Genomic DNA, 16,237 nt, shown 5'->3' with positions numbered 1-16,237 from the left:
TGTGAAGAGCAGCGGTCAGCTCTGCTTCGTTTGACGAGGTTGAATTTGGCGGTAGGAGGACACACCTGTCGGCCCGGTGCCGTGTTTTTATTGGCCAGCCCTTTATTCTAGCCTTGTGTCGTCACTGCAGGGGCGTGTTCCCAGAGAGAACCCAAGCTCCGCGGATGACGCCACCGTGGGCGTGTCGGGGACAGTGGGAGGAGCCTACGGGAAGGTGTGCCCGGGGGCTGGTTGGGGGCGCGGTCGAGGCGGAGATGACGTCACCGGGCGGCTGGCTCGCTCTAGTAGGTGAGCGGTGCTGCCGGGCGCTGCGGCTCAGTCGCGGGTGAGCTGCGGGGAGTTACCTCCGTCATGGCGCTCCCGGTGCTGTCAGTCGTGTCCGTGCGGAGCAGCCTCTTGCGTACCCTCCGGACTCAAGTGCACTCGGTCAGGAAGAAGTCCGTCCACTCCGTGGCTGTGATCGGCGCCTGCTTCTCTCAGGGACAGGTGAGAGGTGGGACCCGGCACTGCAGGGCCGGATTCCTCCAACCCAGACCCCGGAGATCGCGGCGCTGGGGGTGCGAGGATGGGGATCAGCGGCCGAGGGAAGAGCTGACCTGGCGGGTTCCTGCGGCTGGGCACCGGGAGGGGAGGAGAGGAAGGGATGGAGGGCACGCTTTATGGTGGGGAGGGGAGGTCAACGCCAGCGAGGGCGGGGGTCCCGCGGCCTCCCGGAAAGCGGGAGCCCGGGGCTCCGAGTTCGGGATGATGCAGGCGAAATCCGCCCGCGTCCCGGCCAGAAAGGGCCGAAAGGAGGGTAGCGCGTGAGCGGGATCAAGGCTCGGATTCTCCTTTCGGAGAGAGAATCAGCCGGGAAACTGGCGCTGCTCCGGGTCCAGCGGCGGGAGGACGCGAGGGGCTTTGTTCTCTCCTCCGGGAAAGAAATCTGCAGTCGAGGAGGGGCTCACTCGCCCCCCGGGGACCGGGTGCCCAGCCACACACGCCCACTACCAGATCCTAACCTACCTCCGTCCTCCTCCTGTGGGACTCCGTGCCCCGCCCCCAGCCCCCAGGGGGGTCTCCGAGGGGTAAAGTGATTTCAGTCATGGGGGTGGTTTCTCATCGGTCTGTGGAAGAATTTGGTGAAAGGATCAGACCTTCAGTGCTCCATAGATGGTATGGGGCAATGGATGCTCTGATGGGTTTGCAGAGCAATCTGTTAGGAACCAAGGGCAGTATTGCAGGGTTTTGTATTTTTGTGAAAGTGGCCCCCCCCCACACCAGCACCATCTTCTTTACATCTAACCGTGCTATTTGTGTGATTCACAGAAAAAAAAAGGAGTGGAATATGGCCCAGCTGCCATTCGAGAAGCTGGCTTGCTGAAAAGACTCTCCAGTCTGGGTAAGTGGCTAGATTTTTAGGTGCCATTGCGGTACTGGTGACAGAGCAGTTTGGAGTCTGAAGGGACTGTTGGGAACAGCCTGTTCACACCTCAGGGTCTCAAGAAGTCTTTTGGGAAAAGTTTTATTTCAAAGAAGAGGGTATTGGGAAGGCAAGGAGATGAGGGAAGGCAGGCCCTGGAACAAGCTGCCACTGAATGCAAGGTGGAGCAGAAAATGTGCCACTGGCACATAGGGTCTCTGACACATGTGATCTCTCCCCCTGAAATTCTAGCTTTTCTCAGTTTCAAGATGGTTCTGCGTTTCAATTCACCACTTTCCTCCATTCAAATTTCCTTTCTAAGGTGAATAGCTTTGTTTTTTTTTTTGAGATTAGGTGATTACATAAATTTCACGTTTCACAGTATTGTAGGATAGTGATACTTAAAGTTACAAACACATTTTAACCTTCAAAAGGCAAATTGTCATCATGGTCTATGAAGTTTGTGAATTCTATGAGCTTTGACAATGCAACTATTTTGTTCCACTTCAGGTAGCTTTGTATTCTTGGAAGCAAGACTTAGTTCCTTGTTTCATAAAGGAGGTGACTTGTTAAAAATACAGGCTTGGGGTGGGAATGTGACTTAGTGGTAGAGTGCTTGCCTAGCATGCATGAAGCCCTGGGTTCAATTCCTCAGTACCACATAAATGGAAAAAAGCTGGAAGTAGCACTGTGACTCAAGTGGTAGAGTATGAGCCTTGAGCAAAAGAAACTCAGGGATAGTGTCCAAGTCTTGAGTTCAAACTGCAGGACTGGCAAAAAAAATAATACAGGCTTGCCTGGTGCTGGTGGTTCACACCTGTAATACTAGCTACTCAAGAGATCTGAAGATCTGGTTTTGAAGCCATCCCATAGGAAAAGTCTGTGGGACTCTTCAATTAACCATGAAAAGCTGGAAGTGGAGCTGTAGCTCATGTACTACAAGCTAGTGCTTGTAGTACTAGTACTTGTAGTCTAGTTCAGGGACAGAGCCCAGGCCCAGAGTTCAAGCCCTAGGACTGGCACCAAAAATTTAAAAGACAAAAAAAATCTCCTAGGTTCCTCCATGAGGAGTTTGGCTTATTGGATCTGAGGTGGAAACCTGGTAGGTGCATTAGCCTGTAATTAGGAAAGTAAATTTGACCAAAGGCGAATGATATTTCTAGAGTAATGAAAAAGTCTTTCGTACCACAGCGCCAAATTTCATTATCTTTATTTTAGGGAGGTTTCTTTATACCTAACCCAAATGTTTCTAGCTGCCATTTAATCCAATCTTGTTTAGGACTATTTATGGATTTTTTTTTTCTGGTGCTGTAAATGCAAAATGTGTGGCAGCTGAGTGATCTGGCGATAGAAATAGAATCTGGGTGAAACAGAAATCCCTCCCTACTCTGCTCTAAAATCTGTGCAGTTTATGATAGCATTTAAGGGTCAATCATCTTGCAAAAGCAGGAATAAGTAATAACTGTAGTTGAGGTGGCCTTCCCACCTCTACCTGCATATGGATATTTTAACAATTACTGAAAGCTCTTCAGTAGTTGAATTTCCTTTCTTAAGAGGATTTCTTCCTGAGTAATGTAACTTCTCCAAGCTCACCATCAAAAATGGAACGTAAACTGGGCGCCAGTGGCTCACGCCTGTAATCCTAGCTACTCAGGAGGCTGAGATCTGAGGATCGAGGTTCAAAGCCAGCTCGAGCAGGAAAGTCTGTGAGACTCTTATCTCCAATAAACCACTAGAAAGCCGGAAGTGGCGCTGTGGCTCAAGTGGTAGGGTGCTCGCCTTGAGCTGAAGAGCACAAGGACAGCTCTCAAACTTAGAGTTCAAGCCCCACGACTGACAAAAAAAAAAGAGGGGCTGGGAATGTGGCTCAGTGGTAGAGTGCTTGCCTAGCATGCATGAAGCCCTGGGTTCAATTCCTCAGCACCACATAAATAGAAAAAGCCAGAAATGGCACTGTGGCTCAAGTGATAGAGCACTAGCCTTGAGCAAAAAGAAGCTTAGGGACAGTGCCCAGGCCTAGTTCAAGCCCCAGAACTGGAAAGAAAAAAAAAAGAAACTTAAACTGTTGAGATTTAGTAAATTAAGGTTTTTTTTTTTTTTTTTTTTTTTTGTGGTAACAGAGACCAAACTCAGGCCTTATAACATTAGAGGCAAGGGCTCTATTTTTTTTTTTTTTCAGAATTTTATTTTTTGGTCCAGTTGTGGGGCTGTCCGTCAGCTCTTCAGCTCAAGGCTAGCACTCTACCACTTGAGCCACAGCGCCACTTCCAGCTTTTTTTTTTTTTTTTCTGCTTATGTGGTGCTGAGGAATCAAACCCAGGGCCTCATGCATGCAAGGCAAGCGCTCTACCACTGAGCCACCTTCCCAGCCCCGAGGCAAGGGCTCTATACTTGAGCTACACCCTCAACCCTTGTCTAATGGTTTTCTTTTATTTATTTTTTAATTTTTTAATTTTTAATTTTTTTGGGTCTGGTCATGGGGCTTGAACTCTGGGCCTGGGTGCTGTCCCTCAGCTCTTCAGCTCAAGGCTAGCACTCTACCTCTTGAGCCACAGTGCCACTTCCGGCTTTTTTCTTTTTTGCTAATGTGGTGCTGAGGAATCAAATCCAGAGCCTCATGCATGCAAGGCAAGTGCTCTACCACTGAGCCACCTTCCCTGCCCTAATGGTTTTCTTTTAATGTGTCAGGAGGTACATAATTTGTTGGTTTGCTGTGCAGGGGGTGGAGCCCAGTGTCTTGCAAGTGCTAGGCAAACTTCTACTACTAAACTATGTTGCCAGTTCCAGGAATTACCTGAAGGTTTTTACTCCTGTTTATTAATAAACTTAAAATAGCTTGTACTTAAAATAGCTTGTACACTATCTACCTTTTTAAAAATAATCATTTTCCAATCACTGGTAATCACTAAGTTTAAATACTGTATAAATCTCTGCAGCTCATCTAACTATCTGGGCCAGGCATTGCTCAAACTGCTATATTGTCTCCAGATTCTGCCTTAAGAGACTCTGGACAAAAAGCAAGTTCAGCCTCTTAGAGCCCTTTATAGCTCTCAGCTGAGGGAGAGGGAGGGACAAATAACAGCTTCTCTCGAGCTTTATAGACCTGCTTTCCTGTCATAGCTCTTAGTACTTTTCCACTCCATCCTGGGAGACGATCTTCTTGAAATACTATTCCCTGTCCTCCTTCCTCTTTAAACTCACAACCTCAAGTGATGGCAAAGTTTCAGTCTTTCTTCCATTTTTTTCAAGTATCTTTAGTTATATAATTATGTCCTTACCCTGAATCTGATTGGTAGCCCAGTATCACCAGCTGTCTGAAATAGAATCTCATTGCATATTAATAAGATTGTGGCACTCAGCAGATTTTCAGCACATGGTTTTGGCTAATCTCCTGGAATACTTTGAGAAAAGTACCAAGCAAAGTTTCAGCTGCCCTATTCCAAACAGTACCAAAATAACTTAGTTCCTCTGAGCGCTTTCACTTTAGGTTGAATTTCTAGGGAAGGCCTTGAAAAGGTAACTTTAACAAGTCCCTTTGTTGCTTGCCTTTTGCTCTGATGTCACAGCCAGCCTATGTTCCCATGTCATCATTAAACTTCCTGTTTATACTACTAGTGAACATATTTGATTTGGTGTCTGAATCTGTTTTTCTGTTTCTCTATTAATATAAAGTATGACTCACAGCTGTATTGCAGTACTTCCAGGCTCATTTTTCTTAGGAGCCATTTTTAAGTGTATCCATTCACTGCTTGGTATATATAAATTTGTATTTTTATATTTGGTTTTGAGCACTGCTAAGTTTTAGGCACTAGAATTAAACAAAACAAAAAAAATGAAACTCATTCTAAAGGGGGAAATTGGAAATGGACATAAAGCATACAGTAATGCTTAGCTTATAAACAAAAGCAAGGTATGGAGATAGCAAGGTTTGGGGAAGGAATAAGCACTGGAGATATAAAAAGGTGTTATGTGAGCAGACCACTGAGAGGTAAGGAAAGAACTTAAAGCATATTTAGTGAAAGAGTATTTCAGGCAGAGAGAACAGTAAGTACAAAGACCCTGAGGCAGAAAGCAAATGGAAATGTTCAGAGAGCTCTACTCAAGGTTGCTGTGTGTGAAGGGGTGGGCCTTCTAAACTTTTAGTTTTCATTCCTTTTTTTTTTCCTTTTTCTCTCCCTTCCCTTCCCTTCACCTCTCTTCTCTTTCTCCTGAAATTTGGGTTCTGGAGATTGAACCCAGGGCCTCAAGCATCCTAGGCAAGTACTCTATCACTTGAGGCATGCCCCGGTCCTCTCCATTTTTAAAAAAGAAGGCTGAAATCTTGTGTTTTTATGGACAATACTGAATTGTTTCAGAACAGTGTATAATGATGGCAGTGAAAATGGTAGAACAGAACCTCTAAAAATTCTTTCACAAAAGGAATAGAACGCGGGTAAACATTGCCAGAATCAGTCTTTTTACAACTCTGGAAATAAAAGCTTGCAGCAATCTGGGGATAATTTATTCAAGAAAAAAGTCTGAAAGCCACATATGGTACATGCCTGCAATCCTAGCACTGAGGAGGCTGAGGAAGGAGGCTTCCCAGTGCTAAGCCAGCTGTGCTACACAGCTGAGATCCTATTCCAAAAAAGAAAAAAGAAAAACGGAGCTAGGAAGGTAGCTCAGTGGTAGAGTGCTTGCCTTGAGCTGAAGAGCTGAGGGACAGTGCTCAGGCCCAGCGTTCAAGCCCTAAGACCGGCAAAAAAAAAAAAAAAAAAAAGGAGGAAAGAAGCAATAGAGAAAGGGAGGGAAGGAGAGATAGTGGGAGAATTAATTTTTCCTTGTATTCCTCAGAGTATGAGTCCAATCCTAGCATTAGAGAAGATAATGTATAGGAGCCTAAAATGACAGTGGCATAAAAATAATTTATTTCCATCTCCAAAACAATCTGGAGAAAGTACTCTAGACTGGCTTGGCAGCTCTGCCCTTCTGACCTAGATTCTTATGCTATCATAAGGCCTGTATTCAACGATCACAGATGGTTATAGCTTCACTTCTGGCAGCAGTATAGATGGGTTAAGAAGGGCACAGGTAGTTTTTCTCTTTTCAAGAAATTGCTGGAGGTCACTTCCGCTTATCCTGTTGGCCAGAGCTGGTCACGTGGCCACACCCAGTTTCAAGAAATGCTGGTGAGTTTATTCTAAGAATCATGTTCCCAGCTACCAGGCTCCTCTTTGTGGAAGGGAATGAGACTGGATACAAGCCATATCATCTCCCTGTACTCTAGATCCTTCTTTCTGCCTTCTTACTTAGCATGCTGGCTCCCATCTTTCCCCCCGTAACTCAACTTTCTTTAACCTGTCCCTTCAGTTTACCCGCTTGCTACTCCCTTGGCCTTCTCAGCCTCTAGCTATTACTTTGTTTTCCAACAGAGCCACCTTCTTGGCTTCCTTACTGCCCTTTACACTTGAATTTGCTATCTTGTGGATTAGTGGACCATCGTTGGAATAAAACTGGTTTTGCACAGTAGATACCGGGTAAGAGTGCTTGCCTTGTATGCATAAGGGTCCTGGGTTTGATTCCTCAGTGATACATAAGCAGAAAAAACAGAAGTGGCACTATGGCTCAAGCGGTAGAGCACTAGCCTTGGGATGAAGAGCTGAGGGACAGCGCCCAGGCTCAGAATTCAGACCCCATGATCGACCAAAAAAAAAAAAAGAAAGTCTTAAAACTTAACTTCCAAACCACTATCATACCTAATATAAGTTAATACCAAATATGCAGTGTTGGGTGATCTTCCAATAAAGATAGTGGAGAAAGTAAAAAGCTTTTTTACTGAATGATCATTAAACCAGAATGTGATCAACAGGAATCTGCTAAGAGACTACAGAGACAGAACACTTCCCTTTTTATTTAGCCAAAGAAGGTCCTGTTCCATATATGCAAGATAGTCCCCAGGATGGAGAACCCAACAGGACCTTTCATCAAAGTGCATCTCTCATGGAAAGAGGAGTGACCACCTGTGTTAAAAGTCGGCTTTACCAGGAGGGGAAACACATTTTTCATATCTTATTTGCAACTTGGAGTGGGGCACTCACTCCCTGTATCCAGGATATCTGTGTAAGAATCTAGGTTATCCTTGACCATGAAATTGTAACCCCTCTGTATTTTCACAATTAAAAAAAAGGAAAAAATTAATCAAAGATATAAAAAAAAGCATCTAGGTTATTTGCATAATTTTTGTTTGAATTCTGCAAGTCATTCCTAGGTGTCTTCTGCATTTCTTCCTCTTTTCTTTTTGGTTCAAACTCAATACCTGACACTTTCGCTCATTGGCTAGCACTCCACCAACTGAGCCACACCTTCAACCCCTCCTTTTCTATTCTTTTTGTTCCTCTCTCCCCCCTTCACTCTTCTCTTCTCCTTCCCTTTCTTTTTCTGCAGTTCTGTTTGTAGGTGGTATTGTATCATTGTATAAGAAATGATATTATCTGCCACTGAATATTGCCTAGAATTGAAACATTAACTTATCACTTTCAGCATGATAGTCACTAATACCTCAATGCCAACATGTCTAAAACTGTCACTTTTACTTGTGACAAGGTCTCTCTTTTGCCTAGGCTGGCTTGGGCTCAAGTGATCCTCATGCTTTAGCCTCTGGGACAGTTGAGTGTCATGGTACTGGCACCGTTCTTGTGTCAGATGGTATCAGAGCCAGAAAACTGGAGTCGGTCATTTACTTGCATCTGGAACTATTGAGTCTGTTCTCCCTGTCTTCCTTATTTCCCAGTGGAGTTCCTTTGCTGCCCAACCCATTTACTCCCTGAACAGGAATACAGCTCTGAGGTAATGTGCTTGCCTAGTATATGTAAGACCTTAGGTTTGATCTCTGAGCACTGCTCTAAAAAAAAAAAAAGTAGGGGCTAGGCATCGGTGGCTCACACCTGTAATCCTAGCTACTCAGGAGGCTGAGATCTGAGGATGGAGGTTCAAAGGTTTTCCTGCCCGGGCAGGAAAATCTGTGAGACTCTTATCCCCAATAAACCACCAGAAAACCAGAAGTGGCATTGTGGCTCAAGTGGTAGAGCACTTGCCTTGAGCTGAAGAGCTGAGGGACAGCAACCAGGCCCAGAGTTCAAGCCCCATAACGGACAGAAAAAAAAAATTGGGGGCTGGGAATGTGGTTTAGTGGTAAAATGCTTGTCTTTCATGCATTGCGCCCTGAGTTCAATTCCTCAGTACCACATAAAACAGAAAAAGCCAGAAGTGCACTGTGACTCAAGTGGTAGAGTGTTAGCCTTGAGCACAGAGAGGCTCAGGGACGGTGCCCAGGCCCTGAGTTCAAACCCCAGAACTGGCAAAAAAAAAAAAAAGTAGGTCTATAATGTAGGTTTATCACTTCCTTACTTGAAAACCATTGATCTCTACCGCATTTAGGATCTAGACCTTGCCCCTAAACATGCCTCATTTCTCCACTCTTTTCATGCACTCTGGTCAGGAATAGTGTGTAGGACTAAAGATATTATGTGACCTTTCTGTAAGTACTTTCTTGCTTTTATTCCTGGCCTGTGCCTTTAAGACTCAGCTATTGCCTCTCTGAGAAATGCTCCTGTCTTTTTCCTTCTCCTCTGGCTTTTGTTCCCAACACATCTTGTGCACAGCTATTAGAACAAACAGATGGATCCAATTGGACTGGCTCCTTCCCTGCCTGTACTCACTAGGCAGGGAAGGCTGCAACCATACCTGGTCTTTGGATCCTTAGGACTTAGTTGAGTACTAGGCATGTTAGGAACATAGTACCCTTCTTCCTTGTTGAAGGAAGTCAAAAGGCAGAGCATCTCGGCTTTCTCATGTAACTACATTTCCATCATGACCCATGGGATTCTCTCAGATCACTCTCAAAATGATCTGCTACTCAGAAGCCACTGATTTCCTAGATTTTGTGTGTAAGTGCATGCTTTCTGGTCCTGGGGCTTGAACTTAAGGCTTGGGTGCTGTCCCTAAGCTTTTTTTTTGCGGGGGGGGGGAGGAGGGGGCTGAGATTCTTTGCTCAAGGCTAGAGTCACAGTTCCACCTTCAGTTTTTTGGTGTTTAACTGGAAATGAGTCTCACCAACTTTCCTGCCCAGGATGATGTTGAATGCTTCTCATAATTTCAGCTTCCTGTGTATTCCCTAGTACACATCAAGCCACAGTGCCTGGCTTGTTTTCTGATTTTTAAGAATACATGACTCAAAGATAACTGTCACCTCTCTAAATTGATTTCTTGCATTCATCCAAGCAAATGTAAATAGGTAGATATACTATATACTGCCTCCTTTCCAAAGCTCGCTCTATCTATCTATCTATCTATCTATCTATCTATCTATCTATCTATCTATCTATCTATCTAATCTATCTATTTTGGTTGGTTGTGGGGCTTGAACTCTGACCCTGAGCACTGTCCCTAAACTCTTCAGTTCAAGGAGAGCCACTTCCTGTTTTCGGGTGGTTAACTGAAGACTCTCAGGACTTACCCGGCCTGGGCTAGCTTTGAACCGTGATCCTAAGATCTCAGCCTCCTGACTAGGATTAAGAGGCATGAGCCACCAGCACTCAGCCAAAACATATTTTTGAAACCAGATATGATTTCCTTCATGGAAGGCTGATTTCCAGTTAGCCAGGTGCTACATAATTCCTTTAATATACAAAACAGCATGCCTCAGAGGTAGCCTCTAAGAGATTTCTGTGGTTGGTTTAAACGAACTCTTTTGGTATTGAAGATGGTAGTGCTCACAAGTAAAGAAGATAGAACCATCCTGGTTTCTTCCCCCATTGCAACAGAGAACCATTAAAGAGAAAAAGAAGTTAACAGGGGCTGGGAAGGTGGCTCAGTGGTAGAGAGCTTGCCTTGCATGCATGAGGCCCTGGGTCTGATTCCTCAGCACCACATAAACAGAAAAAGCTGGAAGTGGCACTGTGGCTCAAATGGTAGAGGGCTAGCCTTGAGCTGAAGAGCTGAGGGACAGCGCCCAGGCCCAGAGTTCAGGCCCCAAAACCAACCAAAAAAAAAGTAACAATTTTTTTTTAATGTGTCACAATGTCACAAGTTTTGTCACAGCAGGGTATGACATTGTAATTAAGCTTTCAGAAAATTAAGTGTTCCTAAAGCTGGGAGCTGGTGGCTCACACTTGTAATCCTAGCTACATAGGAGGATTGAAGTTCAAAGCCAGCCCGGGTAGGAAAGTCCATGAGACTCTTATCTTCCATAAACCACCAGAAAACGGGAAGTGGTGCTGTGGCTCAAGTGGTAGAGCTCTCGCCTTAAGCTGAAGAGCTCAAGGACAGCGCCCAGGTCCAGAGTTCAAGTCCTAGGACTGGCCAAAAAAAAAAAAAAAAAGAAAAAGAAAATTAGTGTTTCTAGAGTTAGTTTCTCAGCCTTTATGGTCTTTGATCAGAAACATGGAAATTTTAAGCTGAACTTAGAGCTATTTAAGTGAGAAATCAGAGTGCCTACATGTGCTGCTTTGGATTTTATCAATAGCTATATTACAATAGGTTGGAAAGTCTTGCGTTACAACATCCATTTCAAGGAAAAAGGAAGGGTAGAGAAAAACCACAAAGATGCTTCATCCAGTTGTAATCTGCATGTACTTCCCTAGTATGCATCAAACCTTTACAGGCTTAGAAACAGAACTTGCTAGAGACCGATTCTTCGGGGAAGTCTGGGGCAGATAAGGAATTTTTTCCGTTGTAGACAGTGTAGCATATAGCTATGGCCATGTAGGGTATACTCTGTTTTGAGGTTCCTGGGCAGACTCAGGATGTGGCATGAGATCTGGCAAAGTTGTGTCACCAGTGTGATGTGTCTCGATTTGAGTCTTTTCTGGAACAAGGTCAAGTGTGTGTGCGTGTATGTGTGTCATGGGGCTTGAACTCTAGGCCTGGGCACGGCCCTGAGCTCTTCAGCTCAAGGCGAATGCTCTACCACTTAAGCCCACAACGCCACTTCCAGTTTTCTGGTGGTTTAGTGGGAATAAAGAGTGTCACAGACTTTCCTGCCCAGGCTGGCTTTGAGCCACAATCCTCTCTGATCTCAGCCTCCTGAGTAGCTGGGATTACGGGTGTGAGCCACTGGTGCCTGGCTGGTCAAGTGTAATTTTTAAGAATCCCATGTTATAAAGAGTAGTACTGATCTCCAAGATGACTGTCTTCCTCTGTTAGATAATGGAAAGAATGAAGGGTTGTATGTATCTTAACAGGATTTTTTTGGTTTTCAGAGCAGCTCAATAGGCTTACTCTGAATGAGGGGGAAAAGTGGTTCTGTTAAGAACTCCTTGCCTCCACTTCTGGCAGTATGAGAACCTAGAACCATGTTGCTGGGTGCCATCAGCTGACAGCTGCCTCTGCCTAAGTTAGAAGTGCTTTAGAGGGTTGACCTATTTGGTTTAGAGGGATATGGTACTAAGCCTGTTTTCAGACAATGATACCATCTGTGCTCCTCAGACAAGGGTACTGGATGACCAATTAGCAAGAAACATATAGCTGGTATTGCAAGTCATTTAGGATACTATTTGGATTTTTTTTTGTCTTGTCGGTGGTGGGGCCTGAACTCAGGGCCTGGGCACTGTCCCTCAGCTCTTTAGCTCAAGGCTAGCACTTTATCACTTGAGCTAAGCACCACTTCCAACTTTTTCTGCTTATGTGGTGCTATGGAATTGAGCCCAGGGCCTCATGCATGCAAGGCAAGCACTCTACCACTGAGCCATCTTCCCAGCCCCTGGAACTAATTTTTTTTTTAGTGTTTTTTTTTTTTATTTTTAAACTCAAGGATCATATTCATGCAAAGGCATCTAATAATACCATGCTTTTATCATTTGATCTTGTGGCTAACTCTGGTGTGTGATAAACATGTCTAAAGTGACTGGCCTTGGATCTCCAGTTTCCATCTTTCAGTCCCCAGTGACCCCATCTGCTCTGTCTTTCTCAGCCCTGGTCTTCACTGCCTGGCAGAACACCTGTCTGGTTCAGAGTAACAGGAGAGCAGATGAGGAGGAAGGATATGAAGAGGGCTGAGTGGATCAAGCCTTTAGACTGTGAGAAAAAGTGAACTAGAACAAGTGTCTACTTGAATGATAACGCTTTCTTTTCCTAATGTACCAAACTTACTTTGGTGATGTGGTCTAGGTAGCAGAAGTGATTTTAGATTTCTGGAAAAGATGTATTTCTGGAGGGTTGGGCTGTTCTGCTTCTTCACCACAGTTGCATCATCCTATCGATAAGTACACTTGTGTTTTTTGTTCCATTCCACCGTTCCATTCCAATGGAGCCTAGAGAGGTTTATCAAGGCCAAGGTAAGATCTGGGCCTGAAAGACAGAGTAGCTTTTTTTTATTTTTTGTCGGTCATGGGGCTTGAACTCTGGGCCTGGGTGCTGTCCCTCAGCTCTTTAGCACAAGGCAAGTGCTCTACCACTTGAGCTACAGCACCACTTCTGGTTTCTTGGTGGTTAATTGGAGATAAGGGGCTCATGGACTTTCCTGCCTGGGCTGACCCTGAACTGAGATCTTTAGATCTCAGCCTCCTGGGTAGCTAGGACTATAGGCATGAGCCACTGGCGCCCATCAAGATCAGAGTAGTTTTCTATGTATTTTATTACCAGCCTTTTGGCACAAAGCAATGAGAAAGACCGTGCCAGCACAGAGAGCGCAAATGAAATCTAAGAGCCCTTTCAAATTGGTTCCAAATTTGACCTAAGGGCTTCCTTGAAGTTTCAGGCTCATTCTATCCTACAATGCCTTTTTTAAAATAAATTTTTATGTATTATATTATTTATACAGAGAATTATCTGCATATCTACGATATGTTCCAATCAATCTCATTCCTTCTATCATTCTTCCTTTCCCCCTTGCCAGAACAATTTCAACAGGTTTCCTTGTTCTATTTTTATGGTTGATAACAACCTATTCATGCAATGCTTGTTTATAAGAACAAGCAGCCATGGAACACTGGGTCTCAACCTGACCTAGATCTGCACATGAGGTGACCTGAAGCATAGAGTTAAGAGAAGGGGATAGGCTCTGTGAAGCATGGCAGACATAATGCTTGCTCTTTTTATTGTTGTTCTAAGATTGTTTAAGAACAAGCTCGTTTCATGTGCCATCTGAATTGTAAGAATTTTCTACAGCACTTAGATAAATACTTATTACACAGTTCATCTTGCTCTTACAAAAAAAACACAAACTAGCCTTCAGCCTCACTGCTCATCAGAAATTGCAGCCTATATGTTACAATTCACATACTCTGCAACCTCTTTTTCTTTTTTTTCTGGTTGGTCGTGGGGCCTGAATTCTGGGCCTGGGCACTGTCCCTCAGCTCTTCAGCTCAAGGCTAGGGCTCTATCACTTGAGCCACAGCACCACTTCGGCTTTTTTCTTTTTGCTTATGTGGTGCTGAGGAATCAAACCCAGGGCCTCAGGCATGCAAGGTAAGCGCTCTACCACTGAGCTACTACACTGCCTGCATATTCAGGTTTGTCATTCATGTTAAAATAATCAACTTTTGTCAGTATGGCATGTATATTTCTTCATGTATATTGTTTTTTCTTTTGACTTTTGCTTACCCTTTAGAAACCAATCTTGGGTCATATTCTACTAGTCAGTCCTTTGGGGGCTTCAATGCTTTCAACTCAGTTGGTATTATTGGAGAAAGCTCTTAAGAAGCTATTTCAGGATGACATATGATAATGAACTGGAATAACATATAGGTAATCTCGGAGCAATATAGACTTTGCTTTTTGTTTTTGCTTCTTCACTCAAGGCTTGAGCCCTACCACTTGAGTCATACCTCCACTTCTGCCATTTTGCTGGCTAATTGGCAATAACAGTCTCAGGTTTATCAACTGGGTTGGATTTGAACCTCCATCTTCAGATCTCAGCCTCCTAAATAGTTAGGCATGAGCCACCTGTGCCAGCAGCTTTAATATTTTGAATTCTTTCTTAAAAGATTATCACAGTAGGGGCTGGGAAGGTGGCTCAGTGGTAGAGCACTTGCTTTGCATGCTCAAGGCCCTGGGTTCGATTCCTCAGCACCACATAAGCAAAAAGGAAAAAGCCGGAAGTGGTGCTGTGGCTCAAGTCGTAGAGTGCTAGCCTTGAGCTGAAGAGCTGAGGGACAGCGCCCAGGCCCAGAGTTCAGGCCCCACGACGGGACCCAAAAAAAAAAAAAAGATTATCACAGTAGGACTGGGAAGGTGGCTCAGTGGTAGAGCGCTTGCCTTGCATGCCCGAGGCCCTGGGTTCGATTTCCTTAGCACCACATAAGCAAAAAGAAAAAAGCCGGAAGTGGCACTGTGGCTCAAGTGGTAGAGCGCTAGCCTTGAGCTGAAGTGCTGAGGGACAGTGCCCAGGCCCAGAGATCAGGCCCCACATTTCCCACCTACACCCCAAAAAAAAAAGATATCACAGTAGAATAAAAAATACTTGCTATGGTGCAGATTGCTAGCTGCCCACAACAATCCACATGCATCCTCATTTATTTACATTAGATAGGCCTGAATTTTCCACCAATTATGTGAATAGAAGTGATGTGCCATTTTGAAGGCCAGGGCCCTTAAAGAGATGTGCCTTCTCTGCTGCTTTTTCCCTTCCTGCTATCTTGAACCAGGGGAAGCTATCCTTAGCCACACAGAGGGTAAAGGTCTAGGAATGGCAGAGCCACTGACCGTTAATCATTGCAGAGGAAAAGCATTCTACCTACTTGGAATACCTGGACTGGGTACTCTGGATGTCAAGAGTTAAAGAGTTTGAGCCCTCACTTTGGGTAGTTTGCTACAGCAACTTAGACTATTCTTACCGACAATCTTATGTTTATAGATAAAGACTTATGAGGAAATAGCATTTAGGCCTGAGGATTAGGATGTAGACCGTTACTCACTGTTACAAAGATTTTCTGTTTTCATAAGGGAAGAGGGTAAAACAACACATAGAAAAATAGTTCAGCTATAAATTTTACTTAAAAGGACCCTTTCTTGACTGCTTCAATCCTCAGTGGACTCCCTGACTCCTTTAGAACTCAATGGCATTTGTAAAATAGAGCAGAGTTGAGTCATACCAGGTTACTCAGGGAGGACCTCTCAGATTGTGCAGAGTGTGGCCTTCAGCTTTGTAGATCGAGAAACATAAGGCAGAGTTCATCAGGCTTTCATGGCCAAGAGACTATGCTAATAAAACGTACTGGATCACCAAAAATGCCTATGCATAATTCTGTTTGAGCACATACCATCTGGAAGCAGCATCTGGAAACCAAAGTGAGAAACCAATAGAAATCAGAGTAAATAGAACTGAGTAATCTTCAGAGAATCCATCATCCAGGCTGTGAGTTAACCTGTGAGTTAACTTCTTTTCTGTGTGGTGGTGAGAATCAAGCCTACGGCCTTACACATGCTGAACATTCTACCACAGAGCTGAATTCCCAGTCCAAGCGTTGCACATTTAATGACAAAATCCTTCCTCTGAAATTCAGTCCTTCTTCCTTGGAGTACTGCTGTAATATTGCCAGGTTCTGTTTAATCCTAGTGTAGCTTTCTGATAAGTAAATGCAAGTGAGCAGAGTGCTGTTTTTAGTCACACTTATCTGAGTCTACATCCTAGTTTCTATGACTGGACTTGTGTGTTATATAAGCTGTCCTTTATCTTATCCACTGGAACTTCCCCCTTTATTATATTAACCCTATTAGGATGTATTTATATCAAACAAAGTGCTTGGTAAGTAGTCTGCAAAGGTAAATATTAACATTATTTATATATTATAAACCTTTTGTAATATACTTTCAGAAGCACTAGACCTGTTCTAAATTTTTTTTGGGGGGGGTACGGTC

At 44.2% G+C, this 16,237-nt stretch overlaps 1 protein-coding gene across 1 annotated transcript in view; it reads left to right on the top strand.

Annotated features, from left to right (window-relative positions):
* The first annotated feature begins 281 nt into the window (after nucleotides 1-281).
* Arg2 (arginase 2) overlaps nucleotides 282-16,237 on the top strand; it is a 29,051-nt gene continuing 13,095 nt past the window's right edge. Inside the window, exons 1-2 of the mRNA XM_013016856.1 lie at nucleotides 282-486; nucleotides 1,309-1,381. Of these exons, the coding sequence (XP_012872310.1) occupies nucleotides 352-486; nucleotides 1,309-1,381 (208 nt within the window). The 5' untranslated portion in view covers nucleotides 282-351. The remainder of the gene's footprint in view (nucleotides 487-1,308; nucleotides 1,382-16,237) is intronic.

Source organism: Dipodomys ordii, unplaced genomic scaffold (genome assembly GCF_000151885.1).
Source record: "Dipodomys ordii isolate 6190 unplaced genomic scaffold, Dord_2.0 Scaffold2, whole genome shotgun sequence".
NCBI lineage: Eukaryota > Metazoa > Chordata > Mammalia > Rodentia > Heteromyidae > Dipodomys > Dipodomys ordii.
This window is presented reverse-complemented; position numbering and strand designations above follow the sequence as displayed.